General features: G+C 36.2%; 3 protein-coding genes across 13 annotated transcripts; 2 read left to right on the plus strand and 1 right to left on the minus strand.

Annotated features, from left to right (window-relative positions):
* The first annotated feature begins 9 nt into the window (after nucleotides 1–9).
* LOC103964605 (adenylate kinase isoenzyme 6 homolog) lies at nucleotides 10–15,132 on the plus strand. 6 transcript variants are annotated; one of them, XM_048581131.1, is made up of 9 exons: nucleotides 40–158; nucleotides 12,120–12,171; nucleotides 12,457–12,727; nucleotides 12,840–12,901; nucleotides 13,046–13,054; nucleotides 13,248–13,440; nucleotides 13,535–13,631; nucleotides 14,598–14,680; nucleotides 14,915–15,132. In XM_048581131.1, exons 1-9 carry the CDS (start codon nucleotides 55–57, stop codon nucleotides 14,920–14,922), a joined length of 879 nt encoding a protein of 292 aa, XP_048437088.1. In that variant the 5' UTR covers nucleotides 40–54; the 3' UTR covers nucleotides 14,923–15,132. The 6 variants fall into 6 exon arrangements, with proteins under 6 accessions (XP_009374170.2, XP_048437091.1, XP_048437088.1 ...); XM_048581133.1 differs by lacking the exon at nucleotides 40–158 and adding an exon at nucleotides 11,247–11,480; XM_048581132.1 differs by lacking the exon at nucleotides 13,046–13,054.
* Nucleotides 4,051–7,516, plus strand: LOC103964602 (mediator of RNA polymerase II transcription subunit 32-like). Of its 6 annotated transcripts, XM_048581136.1 has the most exons (4): nucleotides 4,051–4,231; nucleotides 5,256–5,349; nucleotides 5,475–5,529; nucleotides 5,877–6,830. In XM_048581136.1, exon 4 carries the CDS (start codon nucleotides 5,894–5,896, stop codon nucleotides 6,326–6,328), a length of 435 nt encoding a protein of 144 aa, XP_048437093.1. In that variant the 5' UTR covers nucleotides 4,051–4,231; nucleotides 5,256–5,349; nucleotides 5,475–5,529; nucleotides 5,877–5,893; the 3' UTR covers nucleotides 6,329–6,830. The 6 variants fall into 6 exon arrangements, with proteins under 6 accessions (XP_048437093.1, XP_048437097.1, XP_048437096.1 ...); XM_048581140.1 differs by lacking the exons at nucleotides 5,256–5,349; nucleotides 5,475–5,529 and adding an exon at nucleotides 6,993–7,516 and having other exon boundaries at nucleotides 5,877–6,336; XM_048581139.1 differs by lacking the exons at nucleotides 5,256–5,349; nucleotides 5,475–5,529 and adding an exon at nucleotides 7,051–7,516 and having other exon boundaries at nucleotides 5,877–6,336.
* Nucleotides 15,133–15,493: 361 nt separating the features above from the next.
* LOC103964606 (putative polyol transporter 1) lies at nucleotides 15,494–18,473 on the minus strand. The gene is made up of 3 exons (XM_009377547.3): nucleotides 18,073–18,473; nucleotides 17,619–17,965; nucleotides 15,494–17,523 (listed from the first exon to the last, which is right to left on the minus strand). The coding sequence occupies exons 1-3, from the start codon at nucleotides 18,221–18,223 to the stop codon at nucleotides 16,459–16,461; spliced, it is 1,563 nt and encodes a 520-aa protein (XP_009375822.2). The 5' UTR covers nucleotides 18,224–18,473; the 3' UTR covers nucleotides 15,494–16,458.
* Nucleotides 18,474–19,547: the final 1,074 nt, after the last annotated feature.

Genomic DNA, 19,547 nt, shown 5'->3' on the forward strand with positions numbered 1-19,547 from the left:
TTTCCATCGGAAGATTACCAATTTACCCTTACTTCCGTGCTCTCACTTTTCTCTATGTATCTTGTTTTTCCAAGCTTGATAAATCATCACCGATTCTGTAAATTGGGATTTAGGGTTCGTAGCTTCCTCCTCAAAGCTTCACTCCCCTACTCCTTCAGGTATCGTTAATCTACCTATTCTTCTTTGATATTTTGTTTTTATTTATTTATTTATTTTTTCTTATCCGTAATTAGGGGTTTCGTTAAGATTCAATTTTAGGTTTGATTGGTGGCTTAATTGGGGTTTATTAAGCTTAATCGTGATAAGCATGAAAACAATTTCCCCCTTTCATTTGTTTTACATATTCCCTTGTATATTTGTTGCTCAGAAGCATGAATTTTGGAATCTTTTTTATTTGTTCAAATTTTGGGTTTCTTCCGGAAGTTTGAATTTAAATTCAAGGAAATTTTAACGAAAAACTCCGGTACTGTTTACTTTAACGAAAAACTACATTTTTATACAAAAAAGTCAATTATGTTATTATTCACTTTACCCTTTATTTTGCCCTTATTAAAACTTAGTCATTTTCATTAGTTTTTCTTAAATTTAACTGTTTGTGGGTTTCTTTTTTGTTTAGGTTTCAAGTTCTGACTATTACACCACTGGCTATAGCTCTGCTATGTTTAGTAACAAATGGGTTTCTCGTTGAGTTGGTGTGCTGAGACTATAAGATTGCTTGTGTTGGTTTTTGAAGATCTGGAAGTGCTATTATGAATTATTTGCAGCTTTATGATTTTGTCAACTAGATTGTTGTTGTGTTGCGAATCTTGTTACTGTATTTATCTATAGGACTAAAAAATGTTATCGTTAATTATGTATTAGGTTATCCGCCTCTAATCTAGGCTTCATGGTGAGGACAAGGCCAAACATATTGGTGACGGGCACGCCAGGAACAGGGAAGACAACAACATCAGCCGCCTTAGCAGAGGCAACGCAGCTCCGCCACATCAATGTGGGTGATTTGGTGAAAGCGAAGAATCTTCATGACGGCTGGGATGATGAGCTAGACTGTTACGTCATCAATGAAGACCTGGTATGCGATGAGCTTGAGGATACAATGGAAGAAGGAGGGAACATAGTGGACTACCATGGTTGCGATTTCTTCCCCGAGAGATGGTTTGATCTTGTGGTTGTGCTTCAGACTGACAACACTGTCTTGTATGACCGTTTGACTCGAAGGTAGGTTTTTGGTTCACTCTTTCTTTTCTGTTTGATTTCCTTCATGTTGACAACCGTGTGTTTACGAGTGTCCCGTTTTGTGGATTTTTGGATGTGACAGAGGGTATTCGAATTCGAAGCTCTCCAACAATATTGAATGTGAAATATTTCAAACTCTGCTCGAGGAGGCAAAAGAGAGCTACCCTCAAGATATCGTGATTCCTTTGAAGAGTGATAGCATTCAAGACATTTCGACAAATCTGTCTACTTTGACGGACTGGGTCAGGAGGTGGCAACCATCATCAACTTAGTTTCCCATATCGTAGTTTTTCCTTGAAACTGCTTGCTGCGTCAAGATTTTGATATGCATTTTCCTTGTACCATCTTCCTTGTCAGTTTTACCATTATGTGATGTGAGATTCTCCGCATTTCCCGCTGACCATTTTCACATTGTGTTGGACTGCCCTTGTTCTATCAAAACCATATCCTAACTTGGATTACCTTAGGGCCGCGATTGTGTGGCTGGAATCCATGATTACCTTAGGGCCGCAATTGTATGGCCGGAATCCATGATTACCTTGGGGCCGCGATTGTTCGGCCGGAACCCATGACTGGAGTGGGAGTTGGTTTGTCATTCTACAGCGCCGAAGTGTAATGTTTGTTTAAATATAACAGGAACTGGTGTCGGTTTCCCGTTCCGGTAAAGTGCGATTCGCCATTTGGAGTTTGCAGGCCTCAAAGCTGGAAAGTGAAAGTGAAAACTCAATGGGGGATTTTCCCAATGCATGGTTCAATTGAACTGCCGCGATGTGATCCGGAAGGACCAAAATTGCTCCACGAATACTGTGATCTGGCTGTACGTAGTTTGGATTAGGGTGATTTCCTATGTCATGTAGGTAGTTAACAAAAGCGAGATTTCCTATATGTTGAGGACCCTTTCGAAATTTTTGAAAAAATTAAAGACTAATTTGAAATCACACCAAAATATTAAGGAATTTTGGATACTTAATTCTTAGAAGGAAAAAAAAAAAAAAAAAAAAACCCACCTATATGGCCCAAAAAAATAAAATTCTTATAGTTTCTCATAAGAAAGTCGCATATTTTGCCAAATAGCTTGGGTTGTCCAATTATAAAAGCAGAGCCTTATTTTTAAGAGAATTTTAACGAAAAGCTTTCAGTACTGTTTATTTTAACGAAAAATCATATTTTTACACTAAAAAGTTAATCCTGGTACTATTTAGTTTATAATTTATTTTGTCATTTTCATTAAAACTCAAAGTTTCAAGCCCTTTTTATTAGTTTTCCTTATTTTTAATCACCATGAATTTGATTTTAATCTCATTTTATTTTTTAAAATTTAAAATTCGCCACTTTATTTCACGAAATTCAAAATTCGCTATACGATGTCGTATAAGTGAGAGGTTAAGTCTACCCTTTTCTTTTTAATGTAAATAATATCGTTTAATTGTTAAAAAAAAAGAGTCAAATATATTGACGTGGATTAGAAAATGGACATATGACCTTCATATGAAAAAGGCTTTTTAGCCAAAATGGTCCCTGAGATTTGCATAACTCCTCACTTTGGTCCCTGATATTTCAAATCAATAGAAGTAGTCCTTGAGATTGTCCACCATCCATCATTTTGGTCTTTCCGTTAAAAACTCGGTTAAGTGTCCCGGACCTCTTGACCGGAAGTTTGGGCAAATTTCAAAGCTTTATAACTCAATCGTTTCTTAACCAAATTCGAATCATAATATATCAAAATGAAGATAGGAAAGTATAGAATAAGATTATATCTATTTGGAAGCCTAATGATTGCCAGAGATGGTCGGAAAATAGCCTTAAAGTTGACCGGTCCGAGGGAAAACTGGAAAACTAGCTAGAAACTGGGCAAACTTTAAACGTTCATGACTTCTTCAATACTCAACGAAATCAAGTGATTCAAAAACGAAAATCATACTTAATACTCAACGAAATCAAGTGATTCAAAAATGAAAATCATACTTCTCGACGAGACGAAGAGAATAGTACATTTTTCAGTAGCTAAATCGTCGTGGTTTGGCCGGAAAACGGCTCAAAATTGGCTAACTCAAGACCAAGACAACCATTTTCGAGCCATTTTCCGGCCAAACCACGGCGAGTTAACCACTGAAAAAGGTACCATTCTCTTCATCTCATTGAGAAGTATGGTTTTTGTTTTTGAATCACTTCATTTCGTTGAGTATTGAAGAAATTATAAATGTTTAAAATTTGCCCAGTTTCTGGCGAGGTTTTCAGTTTTCCTTAGGACCAGCCAACTTTGAGGCTATTTTCCGACAATCTCCGGAAACCATTGGGCTTCTAAATAGTAAAATCTTATTCTACACTTTCCTATCTTCATTTTGATATATTATGGGTCAAATTTGATTAAGAAACGATTGAGTTACGAAGCTTTGAAAATTACCCAAACTTCCGGCCTAGAGCTCCTGGACACTTAATAGAGTTTTTAACAGAATGGCCAAAATGATGGATGGTGGACAATTTCAGGGACCACTTTTATTGATTTGAAATCTTAGAGACCAAAGTGAGGAGTTATGCAAATCTCAGAAACTATTTTAACTAAAAAGCCTATGAAAAATCAGAAATAAAGCAGATCTGAGCAAATTTTGAGTTTCGAAAATAATACGTGGCTTTTATTAAGTTTCAAGGGCAAGAGTAGGAGAAATTTTTCCAAGTGCCGGGAACACCATGACACATGGTGTTCCCTCATCCATTAGCATTTGACATCTTGGATATCCTTCAATTTTATATTTCAATAAATAAATAAAACTAAATGCTAATGGGTGAGGGAACCGGCACAAAATTTCTCAAGAGTAGGATTAAAAACGAGTTTTATGTTTGAAAGCTAAAAATAAGTTCGTCTCTCCCTATAGCCCATCGAATCCAAGCCCTCTTCATATCTTCTGAATTTCTTTGTTTCTTCTTCTCAGTTGTAAATATTTCCGCTTCTTCGAATTTCTGAATCTTCAATAACAATCGGCAGCTTACTCACCAGGTAATGTCATTTCCTTCAATTTCGTTGTTCAGGGTTTAGTATGTTTTGTTTTTTTGCCGAGATTGTATGATAGTTTACTTTTCCCAGCTTTTGTGTTGAATCATATCCACTTTATTATCGTTTAATCCGTTGAAAGCTCTATGATTTTCTCGTATCTAATTTTTGTGAGTATTTGTGCACATTAGTATAATGGCAGTAGCAGCACAACTCATTGATGATCAAAGTCTCTGATCCCGTTGTTTGAACAAGTTTTTGGTTTTTGCTTAATTTTTTTCGATCCATTTGAAATGGAAAAATTGGGATTTTTCAAACACAGAATTAAAAGTAAGAAAATGGGGTTTTTCGATTTTTGTGTATTTCTCTTCCAAATACAAATGATAAAGAGGTCTTCTTTCAGATATAAATAATTGCACTTTCGCTTAAACACCAATTAATAATGTCTTCAATTCTTAATCCCACCCCCTAGAGATATCAAAATAGCATTTCGAATTTACTGGTAATTATTAACATTTGAGTTTAAATTCTTCTTAGATCTCTATGGGACTTGCTTTGTATTTTTGTCGAAGAAGGGATTGAATTTGTATTTTTGTTTGGAGGAAATGGGGAAGCTCTGAGGTGAGGATGAATAAGGAAGTCAGGAGTATTGAGCTGTAGTGTATTTGCGCGGAAATTGTTGCGTTTATAAAATAGTTTTTTGACCCTTATATCCAGGGTTTGGATACGAAATACCTTGTTGCTGTATATTTTCACAAACTTATTGACATGTTGGTATGTCATATGTCAAAGTATAGGCACACGAGGATGATTCGTTGGTCTGTATGTAAAATAGTTGTGATTAGGTTAAACTTTGGCTTCTGATGTTCCTTTACTTTTTTAAAGGTGTTCTTTGTTACTCTATTGGTAGGACTCTGATTCGGTGATCTAATTACTCAATTCCTTGCTATTCTATTCATTGATCTGTATGCGCAATAGCCTGTATTCATTTTATGTAGTTAATGGTGTACTAACCATGCTTGGTACATAGCTCGGAACATAAAATCGGGGATCTTATAACAGATCTGGTGGCATAAAAGAAAGCTGCTATTACTTTAGCCTTTTCCTTGTTGAGTCCTGCTTGGGTAAGGTTGTCTGAATATTGTGTCATGTTATACGTTTTGACGATAAGACTGTAAATGTAAGACATGTAACATGAAACATTATTGACTGTCGTTGGTTTTGCTGAATAATGTGTCATTTCTCGAAGTATGTGTGGAAACCCCCATAAAAGGAAGCATCATTGACTATCCTCCTTTTATTAGGTTGCTTTTCTGTTTAATTTTATGAGATTTGTGAATGTTGATTGGTCTTTGTATGTTACCATCATATTGTAAAATGTTTTCCTTTTTGAATTTAGTTTCTGCATTTAATGGACTTTGTTATTTGAATGTATGCAATGTAAACCCAGGTTTGAAGTGACATAGGATTTGTGATTTAACACGAAATTCTTGTTCAAATTATATAGATAAAAAGAGATTAAATTAAAGATTTTTTTTTTTTTTTTCTCATTCATTGTATTGTTGTTTCAGCATGAGTATACAGTGATAAGTAAATTATTAGCTTCCCTCAGTAGTTCATAATTTCCTAACATTTGTACTATATTCATTAGGAAGTACGAGCCTCAAAATGGACAGCATTGTAGATTCCCTAAATAGTGCATACCAAGAGTTCGTTGTTGCAGCAGCTAATGTGCTCGAATCCAAGGAAACTTCTGGTGGCCAGAAAACAGCAGCCACGGATGCTGCTCTTGAGAATTTTAAGCAGAAGTGGGAACTTTTCAGAGTCACTTGTGATCAAGCGGAGGAGTTTGTGGAGTCTGTGAAGCAAAGGATTGGCTCAGAGTGCCTGGTGGATGAGGCAACTGGCTTGGTGGCTGGGAAGTCTGGGCACAGCACAACTGGTCTGCCACCCATTAGTGCGGTTCGGTTGGAACAGATGAGTAAAGCAGTTCGATGGCTTGTTATAGAACTTCAACATGGCTCTGGAACTGCTGCTGGTACGGCACATTCTCATCCGTCAACTCCTTTTGATGGTAGATTCTCTGAAGATTCAGCTCAATAGGTATGAAGGTGATTTGATTTCTTACCCTGTATTGAGAGAAGATAATAGGATTCATTGGATGCATTTTTCCGAGCACAATATTGACCATCCCTTCCAAATGATTTTGAATGTAGCTTTTAGGTTTTGCTACTTCCTAATTTCCTTGTGTAATTAGGTTGTACTGCATTGGCTCTTTTAATAAACTTAGTACTTAAGTAATGGTGGGGAAGACACAAGAATTGGTCATTGAAAGTTATGCGTATCAGATGTGCAGACATTAGCTCACCTAAATCATCATGATATTTGTTCTCGTTTTTGTATGTAAACATGTAGGCATGCAATCTCTCTGAAGTAGGTGCCTCACTATTTATTGTATTGGCGGCTGCTGTAGATCTATTTCTATATCTACACAACCTGAAAATTGTTGTTTCTAAATGAATCTGTTGTATATTTGTGTTTCAAATTCTTTCATCAAAGACAACTGTTGGGCGTACAATTTCGAATGGAAAGTCGAAAATTTATATATCTGGTATTTCTTAGTCAGTTCAAACCTCTTGTATGCTTAAATCTTTCTATCAATCCATTTTCTTTGTTATGCATACAATTGTAAATGATTGAGGATTTCAAAAACTGCTAAAACTCGGTTTATCTTAAAATGTCTGTTCTTTTGTGCTCTGACGTTTAGTTGAGTAATACTATATACTAGAAGGATTGGTACTGAGTGTTTTGTTTTGCGACATTAGAGCAAAGGAGAACTGATATACTAAAGCTAGCAAGAGACTGTTCTGTCTATGGGCATGGCCGTTAGCAATGCGAATATTGTAATACATTAAAGCAAGCTGAGAAAACAAGCTTCCGTGTCCAGCGTTTGGATGATGTGCAGTGTCATGAATTCGGCAGTGATATGAGGTTCCTTGTCCATGTTTTTCTGCCTTCTGCTATTCGGTTGATAAAGGCTTTCCTTAGAGTCATAGAGCTGCCATTTCTTGCCTAATGTATTGTTACACACCGACAGGGAGTATTTGTTGTGGGAGTTTTCTTTTTGTAACAGTCGGGCAAGAGCCGCGAACAGCAACTAATGCTTTGTTTATAGCACATTTTCCCTTTTATGTCATTTGTTTTCTTTGTAATTTTTGTGGGTTTAGCTACATGGAGTTTCAGATCAACCAGATGCTGAAGTTGATGCATTATGCTTTGTGATTTGTTTCATCAGTGGGGGCTTTTGGGGAGTCAAACTTGAATTTTATTTTTAACGTTAGGAGGAGAAGTATCATTAGATCGAAAGGCGGATTAATAGTTTTTAAAGTCGAATTGCACCAATCACCAAATTTGAAGTATGGTGGGTGATGAGTCGATATTATACTATATATTACCCTAATTTTAGTATTAATTTATTAGTTAGGTAGAATTTTGATACTTTGTTATATATTTTCAATGTAGGATATTGGACTTCCTCTCGAGCAAAAAGTGATCAAAATGATGAATTTTGGAGTGATTCTAATTGGAGGATGTTCGTGTGCTTTTCAAGATGATTGTATCAAAATTCCAAATTTTTCTACTAAGTCGTTTGACCGTGGCGATCAAGGGCAGAGCCAGGATTTTTTCTTGGGTGGGCTAGTTGAAAATAATACCATAAAATTATAAGTTTATTTTTTTTGCTTATATAAAATTATATATTAATCAATATAAAAGAACAACAATATAATATAAACTATTTTCAAAATTATAATCCTAACCGATAAATTCAAGGACCATATAAATAATTGACCTACTAATTAAATCAAGAATAATTAAATAAAGAGATTAAGAACGTACCAAAGGTGACATTCATAGGAAAATTGCAACGGAAAGTCAAGAATTGAGGAGATAGGGATTTAATTGAATTGTGTATTTAAAGAACTTTATTAGTCTTTTCTTGAGTAAGAAGCACAAAAACTAAATTACATAGGGTAAATGGTCTTTTTCTTTAAAGAATAGAATAAAAGGGGACTGAAGATAGAACTAATTTATAATTTTTATTAGAAAATGTATTATTTACTACCTCTCCTCTACTAAATATACATTAAATAATGATCTGTATTGAAATTGAGTAGGCTATAAGCATGAGTTTACAAAAGAATAGTTCTATTCACAAACCCATTTTACTTCCAACACAGCCTTATTAATATTTTGTTAGTGATCATGTTCAATTCATTCGATCTGAATAACCGGCAATTAAGAGATGTGTGTAAGAAGTAAAAATGAGTGTATGGATAGCATTACCCTTACAGAAAACATTCTTGGGCTACAGCCCACCTTAGCCTTGTGGGTGGCTACGCCATTGGTGGCGATGAAATAAAGGCCCAGTGCGCAGCTTTTCTAGATTGACGTTTTTGGACGTTTTGAGTATTTTGGAAGTCAAGATGACGTATTTTGAGGAAAATTCATTCTGAGAATTTGTAGGGGATGTCTTTAGCTTTCTAAAGAGACCTTTTGAGACCAAATCGGAGTTGATTTGATTAGTCAAAAGTGTGATTTTCTAAGAACTCCGAATTCTAGTTCAAATAGGAAACCTTTTATTTTCTGTTTTATCATTTAATTATGTTTCCTAGTTTTATTCTAAGACCTTTTCAAGGTAGGGTTTTATTTTCTAGTAGTATAAATAAGGCTTGTTAGCCCATTAGGGTTCTCTAGGCAACATTGGAGGAGAACACGCACACTACTCTAGAGGGTTTTTGAAGTTTATTTTCTAAGTGTTTTCTATCTTTTTTCTATCTCAATAAAATTCCTTTTGTTTTATGGTTGTTTGTAACTAATTTCCGTTTGCTAGGGCGATGCCTTAAGCCTTAGCATGAATATGTAGTTTTTATTTAATTGCTTATGATATTATGCATGCATGCTTTGAATTGTTAATCACTGTGCATTAAACTTTCTCTATATCTTAATTCTTAGCTACTATTAGAATGTTTAGATAAGTAATCAGATTCAGTTCGATCGGAATACCACCGGGGGATTGAGTATTGCCTCTTGTGATTGATAGTTGTAATTTCACCTAGGATGAATATCACGTCTTACGGGTTGCATGGTTTTTCAAAGGGTTTTCACAAAGCTTAATGAGTCATGCATGTTTATATTTGATATGAATACCACAGACGGATTGCATGTTTGATATACGTTCTAACTTGAATACCACGAGTAGAATATGCATTAGGAAAACCTAGCCTTCAAAGTTGCATGGGTAATTCATAAGTAATTGATAAATCTACATAGGATTGTTAAGGGACGGTGGAACCCTAGGGTTTTACAATTTGGTTTTCAAAACTATTTCCTTTTGTTTTCTTTACTTTGTCAAGTTATTTATTTGTTTTAATTTAAAATTCGTTTTTAATATTCTAGGTCATAAAATCAACTTTTTCCAAACTTTGTTTTCAATAATTAATTAAGAGTTGGTTTTAAACATAAATGATTCATTCAATCCCTGCGAAAGCAACCTTGCTTGAGCTGTTTATACTACAACTACCTTGTTCTTTTGCAAGTATTTTGTGTGTTTTTATTCCTATTTTTGAAGGTGGTAAAAATACCTATTAGTGTGGAAGAAATGAAAAACTTAAAGTCCTCGGATTATAGTGAAACTTATCCATTTTAATTCTCTCAAATGGTAGAATTAGAAGGAATGAGTTTCTTTCCCGTCTAATCTACTAATCAGTTATTTACCGGATTGAAGAAGAATACTTTAGTCACTAGTGCACACTTTCGTACTTGTTCTTGCACTTAATTTTTTTTTTCTTTAACAACCAATATTATCTAAGGGAGAGGTGGTTGATTTAGTCTCATAATGCACTAGTAATAATGTGGTTCAAATTCATCTTTGGCGAGAATCAAACCTAATACCTCTCACTTACAAGTAAAGAGGAATACTACTAAACCGTAATATGACATTTTCCTAGTCTCTTTAACCAAAGAACTATTCACTTTCATCTCCAATATACACTGAAATTAAAAAATTATTTTTTTCAATCCAATTCAAAATACTAAACAAGGATGTAGGCGGTATCATAATAAGAACTCTTATGTTCTAGCAAAAGTACATATAATTGTGCCACGTACCATATGAAAGATTATGGGGCCGTGTCTTATTGTTGTTTTTCTAGACGATTCTAGCAACACGTTTCCATGAGCGTAATCAGAATAAAAAACAGAATTAAATTTAATTACCGAATATTTCGATCTTTCTCAAATATTAGGGAATAAAAAAATTGGTAAAACTCACACAAATTTTGAAATTTAACTCCAAAATTTGGAGCAATTAAACTCCCAGTTTGGTAGTATTTGAATTTCAGATTGTTGAGGTAATCCAGAATGTACCCTAATTTATTTCTAAAATTTCAAGATTGCCTTTCATATTAACCCATCAAAACCCTTTGGATATCATAAGTTTTTCATGCCTGTCACACTTTTTCTTAGTGTGTTTGTGAAACAAAAAAGCAATTTGAGTTTCTTTATACTTTGATATTATATATAAAATTGTATTACAAAAAGTAGCATATAAATTATTTGATTCGATACAAGAGCATTTTAATAATCATATTGATTTATATTTCAAATAGTTTTGTGAAATCTTTACTATTTGTATTCCAATTTCAAAACATTTTTAATAATTACATTTTATGAAAATTTGAATTTGAATTCTCGTAAATTTAACTCTTTTTCAATCCAATTATTTCAATTTAGAAATCTTCGTTGCCTTTCATTCTCTGAAGCAGATATTCATTAATTAATATATATTTTAATTCCACTTATATTTTAAAAAAATTATCATCTCAAAAGCTGTTGGACGGCACAAAATACCTGAACAGAAAAAAAGCCGGAATTTACGTGAACCAAAAAAAAAATCATGTACAAGTGTGAAACATGACAATCCACAAATTCCACATCAAAACCCAGCAACCACAAATCGTCTACCCAAAATCCCAGCGCGCGCGCGCGCGCGCACACACACACACATCCTCTGGGTTCGGTTCTCCGATCATCCTCTATATATTGATGAAGCTTCAGTTTGCTTCCACACAGCAGCTTCTCACTTTCCTCTCTGAGTCTTGTTTTTTCCAAGCTTGATAAATCATCACCGATTCTGTAAATTGGGATTTAGGGTTCGTAGCTTCCTCCTCAAAGCTTCACCCTCCTACTCCTTCAGGTATCGTTAATCTACCTATTCTTCTTTCCTATTTTGTTTTTATTCATTTATTTTTTCTAATTGGGAATTCGGGGTTTAGTTAAGATTCATTTTTAGGTTTGATTTGTAGCTTAATCCTGATAAGCATGAATTTTAGATTTTTTTATCTGTTCAAATTTTGGGTTTCTTCCCGAAGTTTGAACTTGCTTGAATGTATTGTTATATCGAAATGACGGCAAAACAATAAAATTCTGCCCAAAGTTTATCAGGATTTTTAGTTTAGAAAGATGTTAGCTTCGAGATTGAGCCCGCTATTCATCCAAAACATGAACGCGGGAGTTAAGGGAGCACATAATCACGGAAACCCATCTTAGTCAAATTCAAGGTCAACTTGATTAGGGTTTCAACCCTTCTAAAATTTTTATGTCATTAAAACTCACATTTCCAATATGAATTTGTAACTCAGTTTGTCAGGCGACATAACCTATTACACAATTTTATAATAGCAATTGATATCGTATTTCAGATAATTAAAGCCATTTTCTTATCCGGAAGCAGATGTTATGGATTTCAGATTAGTCTCTGATTAGATTTATAATAATATTTGGGTTGTTGGGTTTAAGTGGGTTTGAATTGATTTTTGTTTTTCTTTTTTTTCAGAGTTATGGATTTTCAAATGGAAATGCAGAGGGTGTCCTTTTGTGCTGCTCAAGTAAGTCCATATAAGTTTCTTTTGTTTGAAGCTTTATTTTTGGATGACAACTTTGTGTAATTAATATTGTTGCTCTGTCATGTAATTGTAATGTTAATGAGTTTTAATTTAGTTAATAATCTTATGGGATGATTATGAGCGTAAAAAGGACGTGTTCTTTTTCAGAGTGGAATTAATTGTTGTTTTTGGGGGGAACTTTACATGAATATGGCTGATTCATATGCATATTTAAATGCTTACTTTGATGTTAAAGTCAACGTTAATCCTGGGTTGCGGCTGCTGCAGATTGGCAATCTTGGGCTTGTGCTCCTATGGCATATTCTACATCTTTTTGTTAGCATATGGTACTTTCTATTAGATTTAGCTTTTGTGTTCGAAAGCTATCTTATTTCTGGTGGAGTACTCAAGAACTACAAAACCCTTGATTTGGGAAAGCTAAAGTACCTGGCTATTGTGATAGAAAGTGAAGAAGCTTACCAAACTTCAAAAGTTATTGAGCTTCTGCAGTGGCTAGAAGCTATTGGCGTGAAGCGTGTGTGCCTTTATGATACGGAAGGTAATGGTGCTTTCTTATTCTGATTGATGACAGATGCCTTCTACTATTGGTAGGCAACAATGTGATATATGTATTCCAACCTTGGCTAATTCTTCTTCTTTTTTGATCCTAGGAGTTTTGAAGAAATCAAAAGGAGCCATCTTGAATAAACTGAAGAATGCAACAGAATTTGAGGTGCTGTATTCTGTCCCTAAATTACTTCTTGTTCTACATTTTGCCACTTAAATTGTTGAAGTAATTAGCATTCTAAGTGTACCAAGAACCAATCAATTATTTTAATTGTAATATCTCATTTTATTTTTGTACTATATTTTTTAGGTGATGCTTGTATGAACCTGCCACCTTAGTAATTCGTAATTGGTTTATGATGTAGTCCCAGGGGGTTAACTTTATGCAAAGCAGTCTTCTTTTGTGTTTCTTTAATATTATATGATGAGTACTTTGTGTCTTTCACAATGAACATATATTGCATTATGACAAGACCAAAGTTTATAACCAACTTAGCATCCATTATGTGCAGGATGGTGATGAAGGGTTACTTGACCAAAAGCGCATGGCTCTGGAATTTTCGTCGTTCTCTGATGGAAAAGAAGCTGTGACCAAAGCAGCTAACTTACTTTTTGCAAAGTATTTGAAATTGGCCAACTTAGTTGGAGATCACGAAGAGAAAATCTTTACAGAACCTAACATGGACGAGGCACTAAAAGCTATTGGTATGTTTTATTGTCAGTTTCATCAACAGTCAAATTCATGATTACTGAAAAATTTAATTTGACCTTCTGGGTGTTTATGGTATTCTGCTTTCAGGTTGCAGGGGGCCAGACCCTGACCTGCTATTAGTTTATGGACCTGCAAGATGCCACCTTGGTTTCCCTGCATGGAGAATCCGATATACTGAGATCATGTGAGTATTTCTAAGCAAATTGGCGAGATGCATTTAGTTATGTAATTTCCTGTATATGTGCACTTGATATTTACTGAAACTTAAACATGAAGCGATGGTAAGGGAAGGATGGAGTAACCCTTTAACCACACAATAGGCCAGAGCTGAAGAGAATACCTAGTTTTAAGCCTGCTTTTTTGTGTATAATAGATACATATCCATGTGTGTGTGTGTGCGCGCGCAAACGTATTATAGTAATAATAATTTTGTTATAGTCTGTCTATTGGGATTTCCAAGATTTTCGTCTGGTCGACTCTTAACAAAATGTTTGCCCTGTTTAATGAGCATACGAAACTTATGTCAAGGGTTCTTTTCTGCAGTATGTCCTAATTTAAATATCCCAAAAGATTTGTCTGCAAGAGCTACGTAGCTGTAAGTTAGCAGTGGATCTAATTTTATCTCCTGTTTGGTAGGAAATGATTTTTTAAAGAACGAAAAGGGACCTTAAGGAAATTTCTTATCAGATTCATTGTTAGTGCTTGTCTCTTGCCAGTTTTTTCCTATACCCTGATTAGGAGACCTTTCCATGAGTTTTGTGGGGAGGTGGGTGTCCCATTTGTTTGGTTCCAGGATTTTAACGAGACTAAAGGGCTAGACCCTCCGTTTGCATAATTGGATGCGGAAAGTATTTTTTTTAATTATTTTCTTGGTCTGAAATAACTATTCTAAATAGGGCTGGCAATCACGCTGTCAGTTGTTTCTCAATAGCAATCCTTAACTTAATTTTTCTTATTTTGGGCTGGGTAATCTTTGTCTCTAGGTCATCCATATACAGGCACAGCTGCATGTTAGACTTGCATTTGATTTTATCGTAGACTCAGAAACTTATCTCCTTTGTCTTGTGTGATTCCTTTTTTTTCCCTACATGTATTGACTATTTGCACACATTTTGTTTCTTGAACTGATTGTCCCATATTCGCTTTACAGACACATGGGAGAATTGAAGTGGATGAAATATGGCTCCCTTATTAAAGCCATCTATAGGTTCACTACCGTGCGCCAAAACTATGGTAAGTGGCGTTTGTCTGGATTGTCTAATTAATTATCATCTCTTCTAATAGTTTGAAAATAAACTAATGATTTCATGAGATACTGGACAAGTTTGCAATGGTGCGCTATAACTTCTTGCTGGTTAAAGAAATTGATTTGATTTAGTCGTATGGTTAAATGATAAACACCGAGATCTGACATTGAAATCTTTTAGTATTTGGTTGACATATTGTGTATTGTTGTTGTTCCAACAGGTAAATGACACTGCATTTGGAAGCTCATAGCTCGGATAACCGATCCAAACACGTATGCGTCATACAAGAATTCCACAAGTCCCAGCCTGTTTGCGGTCATAGTTATTTACGTTGAATGTATGTTTTAACGATTGATATGTAAACAGTACTCTCGTTTATGTATAAGATATGCAGTGCGTTATGATCAGTAAATTATTTAGTGATGCCAAGTTCCTACATCCGTCGTCGATATCGAGTTCATTAGTCGCAGTGAGTAACCTGAGTTCATTAACGGATCATCGTAGATTAACGACCATAAACATCGCCTCACAGCATTCACTCTCCAGTTATTTGAGCTTTATTGCTTGCTTTTCAAGCGAGTATTTGCATCTTTTGCGGTATTTCTTATCGGCTGCAAGCATAACCGATGTAAGAAATATAACTAGAGCAAGTACAACTGTACAAGTAATGCCGCTCGTGAATTTTACACCTGAACTCGAGCCCGTACTCAATATGATACGCTACTTGTGCACCCTCTCTCTAAAGAATATGGTACCAAATAACAACCTCCATTAATCAAACAATTTTTTCAATTGTTAGTGCTTAAAACTTGGAAGTTCATGCGTCAAGGTAATTTTTTTTGGCTAAAGTTTAGGGTAGATGCTGGACGAAAGGGAAAGATGAAGGATAAAGGGGATCTATGAAAAAAGAAATCAGCCTCGCACTCTTTTGCATGTCCGTCCGCACTTTAACTGAAAAAAGGTGCAAGTAATAATCGTCAATGGGGAAAACGAATTAGAAGAAGGAACTATAGTAGGGCTAAAGTGATGATTCTTTTATACAAACTACATTGAGGGGGAATTGGAATAGTAGACAATAAATAATTATTTAGATCATGTTCTTAACTACTCGAGTTATAAACTACAGGAAGGAGAATCAAAAACTAAATCTCGATGCAAGGGTACTACAAGCCTCGTGTTTACAAGAAGAACAATCCTTGTATAAACATGCATGTCTAGTTCATTTCATCTTAAATTTATTTCTTTGTTCCATATAAGATCTTTTTATTTAACAAATTAAGAAGATAAGGTGAAGAGTGAGTTTGAGCTACATATCACCGAAACACCAATAAAATTTTGAAAGTAAAAACTTTTATAATGATAAACAGCCATCATTAAGTACATTCAGTAATTAAGCACTGCACTTTTTTGTGTGTATTTTGTTGAAACAATAGAGCTTTTATTAAGTACGGATTGAAACGTTGACATCCGAAACGAAGTACATTGAAAAGCTAAATAGGAGCAATCAAGTCCCAACGACGAACGCCTCCTTTATTGAACACAAAGGGAGGCGACGGAATGAGCAGCCCCGTTGCAAGAACGTTGGGGCATAAGAGAAAACTTAGAACAAAAACTTAGGGCATTCACTTACCAAAATTTTCACACGACACTTGTACTACCTCTCTAATAGAGGAAGGGCCATCAACATGTGTGTCCCATCTCTATTAGAGAGTCGTACAAACGTAAATATGAAAAATATGGTAAGCGTTTTTTGCCCTATTATTCTTAAGCGCTTTGGCTTTTCTCAGCAGCTTCCTTCTTCTTGAGCATGGCATTCGCTTGTCTCCACTTATGGTATTTGCCAAACAAGAGTTCCATATCTTCGAGGCTTCGGCCTTGTGTTTCTGGCAGCATTGTGTAAAAGAACATAAAAGCAATCGAAGACGTTCCGGCATAAAGGAAGAAGGCACCACCGATCGTGATGGCCTTGTACAATGAAAGAAACGTCATGGAGATGACTCCGCTCATCAACCTATTCATGGCCACTCCCATAGCGCACCCTTGCGCGCGCAGCTGCAACGGGTAGATCTCTGAGCTGTAGACCCAGGTGATGGGTCCAAGCCCGATGGAGAAAAACGCAACGTTGGACATTACCATTGCAATGCACAGAGCGATGGCCCATTGGACCTTGCTGTGGGAATGATCGACGACTGTAAGACCCACACCGAGCAACAAGAGAGAGAAGATCATTCCACCCACACTGGTCAAAAGCAAAGGACGACGTCCGAACTTGTCAAGCATAAAGGTGGCGACAAGGATGAAAATGGTCTTGACAATTCCAACGGCTACGGTTGCAAGTAGTTTGTCATTGTAGGAAGTGATTCCAGCCTTCTCGAAGATCCTGGGGCTGTACAACACGACGGAGTCAATACCGGAGGCTTGCTGGAAGAAGTGGATACCAACTCCCACGATCAAAATATGGCGGACAGCTGGGGTGGGCCGAAGGAACAAGTCTTTCCATACGCCTTCACCTTTGCTTTTCTTCGAAACCTGAACGATATCCTCGTTGGACTCTTTTGGGATTCCAGCGGCCTCTTTGATCTCGTCTAGTCTGAGCTCAGCCTCCTCATGGGTAGAAGAAGTTTTGTTCAGGACTTTCCTGGCGTCTCCGAGTCGCCCCTGCATGACGAGCCAGCGTGGTGACTCAGGCATGGCTAGGACGCCGACGGCGAGGAAAAGAGAGGGAACTGCGCCAATGCCGAGCATGATCCTCCAGTTCAAGTGGATCGGGAGCTTGGCCAAGGCATAGTTGGATACGTACCCAAGTAATATACCAACATTAACAAACACCTGCATATTTTGAAACAAATCAAATTTATTGATTATTCATATTTCCTAAAAGTGGATTAATGTATACAATGAGATAACCAAGCAAAAAAACAAACCTCAGGGAAAGATGTGAGGAAGCCACGGAATGAGGCTGGAGAGATTTCGGCTGTATAGACAGGAGCTATCATAAGAGCGTAACCAACTCCAACTCCAGCAATAAATCGGCCGAACATGAGGAAGGCGTAGTTGGGGGCAAATCCCATAAGGAGGGCTCCAGCAAAGAAGATGGCTCCAGAGAGGACAATGGTGTATCGTCGGCCAATCCAATCGGATGTTCTTCCTGCCAAGGCGGAACCGATGAGAGAGTACAGGTTCAGAGTACCGTTGAGGACTTCAACTTGTACGTCGGTGATTTTCAGGTTTTCTTTGATGAAGAGTGACGCTCCACTCATCACACCAATATCTGTATGTAAAAATGAAATCAAGAAAACGTAATAACACACATAAAAAGGAAAAAAAATACCAAAAGAAAAATCCACATGCATGAAGTAAATGGACAATTAAATTTACCATAGCCCAGCAAGATTGAAGTCATTGAAGCCAAAATGGCACAGGCAACAGCGAACTTCTTTGTCTTCGCGGCCTTGGGGGGATCAAAGTCTGCAATAGTCTTCTGGCCTGAGGCTTCAGTATTTTGAGGTTTTTGGTCAGCCATCTCCATTGTTAGAGCTAGCTAGAGATCGATAGACAAATAGACAGACAGAAAACAGAGAGATCACTTGTCAATGAAAGAATTTGCTATTACTCGAGAATTTTATTCATTCACCAAGGTGCTGTTTTTTGTTTTGGGAATAGGATTTGGATCTTTTGTTTTCAGAACACAAGTTCTCAAGTGCTTAACAATTCGCCAGTACTCTGCTAACTTGCGTTTATTTGGATTTGTGATGATTTGTATCTTACGAAGGAAGGTGGGTAAGAACAAAGCTTGCTGATGATATGTCTGCATGCAGGCTCCCCTTATAAACATTCCGAAACGAGTAAGTTACGGACTAAAGCAAAACAAATTCCAACTTTGTGTCGCGAGATCCGTTTTTACAGTTCCGCTGTTGTATGAAGACCAATTGATTTTTTCTTTAACTTACCAAGAAATAGTTTTAATTTTAATGTTTTCTTATATTTTTAATCCAACACCGATTCAAAGGTTACTATTTTGGCAATTAATCATTGATTTACTCATGTAGTGCCAGCGAGGGTTAATTTTGTGCAGAGTATTCTTAATTTTGTGTTTCTTTAATCACATAGATAGATAGCTTTGTGTTTGGGTTAATATTTGAACATTGGGTTTAAGTGAAAGAAAGCCTAAAGATGCCAATTAAAAGGGAATTTGCCCGAAGCCTAGCATCGAGCCCAGAAGTAAATTGAGGCTTTCTCAGCCAAGAGACACAAGTCATGTGTCTACAAGTAAAGCAACAAGTGATAGAGACTAACCTACTATCAGCCAAAGAATACTTTTTAGTGGCATTGCAAGTAAGAAAGGTGATGACTCACTACCCTCCAAATGCTTTCAGACAAGCAAAAGTTACAATAGTCGGGCTAGTTTGCCTATAAAAGGAAGAAGAAGCCCCAGAGACAAGGACACTCAATCAATCAAACAAACAAACATACATAATCTGGAACCACAATAACAACTTAAAGGGCTCTGGACTCTCTTCATTTGTATGTACAAGACCATGAACTAAAAGTCCTTGTTTACAAGGCAAGAAAAAGAATTTAACATGGACTTAACCCATCCACGACAATCCTTTGATAACAAGAAGTTTGACTAACTTGGGGCACAAGTAATCAATTTAAAACACACTTGTTCTACATTTGCTATACTGAGATAGCAGTGGCATGCCTAGCACTTAGTTAGTTTTGATTGTGAGCCTCAAGGCCTACACCTAAGGCCCCACAAAGGCACTTTTCAGAACTAACTTTGTCCTCTTCTTGTAGCACATCAACAAGTAAAAGCCCGACTACACATCCAAAGTGCCGAGGTATGAGGC

Source organism: the organism of the source record quoted next, unplaced genomic scaffold, assembly GCF_019419815.1.
Source record: "Pyrus x bretschneideri cultivar Hongxiangsu unplaced genomic scaffold, Pyrus_bretschneideri_v1 Contig16, whole genome shotgun sequence".
Lineage (NCBI taxonomy): Eukaryota > Viridiplantae > Streptophyta > Magnoliopsida > Rosales > Rosaceae > Pyrus > Pyrus x bretschneideri.

Coding starts and splice junctions, on each gene's coding strand:
- LOC103964602 (XM_048581140.1), top strand. CDS start 5,894: ATGGACAGCATTGTAGATTCCCTAAATAGTGCATACCAAGAGTTCGTT.
- LOC103964606 (XM_009377547.3), bottom strand. CDS start 18,223: ATGGAGATGGCTGACCAAAAACCTCAAAATACTGAAGCCTCAGGCCAG. Junction 17,966..18,072: donor TTCAATCTTGCTGGGCTATG/GTAAATTTAATT, acceptor TTTTACATACAG/ATATTGGTGTGATGAGTGGA. Junction 17,524..17,618: donor TCCTCACATCTTTCCCTGAG/GTTTGTTTTTTT, acceptor CAAAATATGCAG/GTGTTTGTTAATGTTGGTAT.
- LOC103964605 (XM_048581131.1), top strand. CDS start 55: ATGTATCTTGTTTTTCCAAGCTTGATAAATCATCACCGATTCTGTAAA. Junction 12,728..12,839: donor GTGCCTTTATGATACGGAAG/GTAATGGTGCTT, acceptor TTTTGATCCTAG/GAGTTTTGAAGAAATCAAAA. Junction 13,632..14,597: donor ATCCGATATACTGAGATCAT/GTGAGTATTTCT, acceptor TTCGCTTTACAG/ACACATGGGAGAATTGAAGT.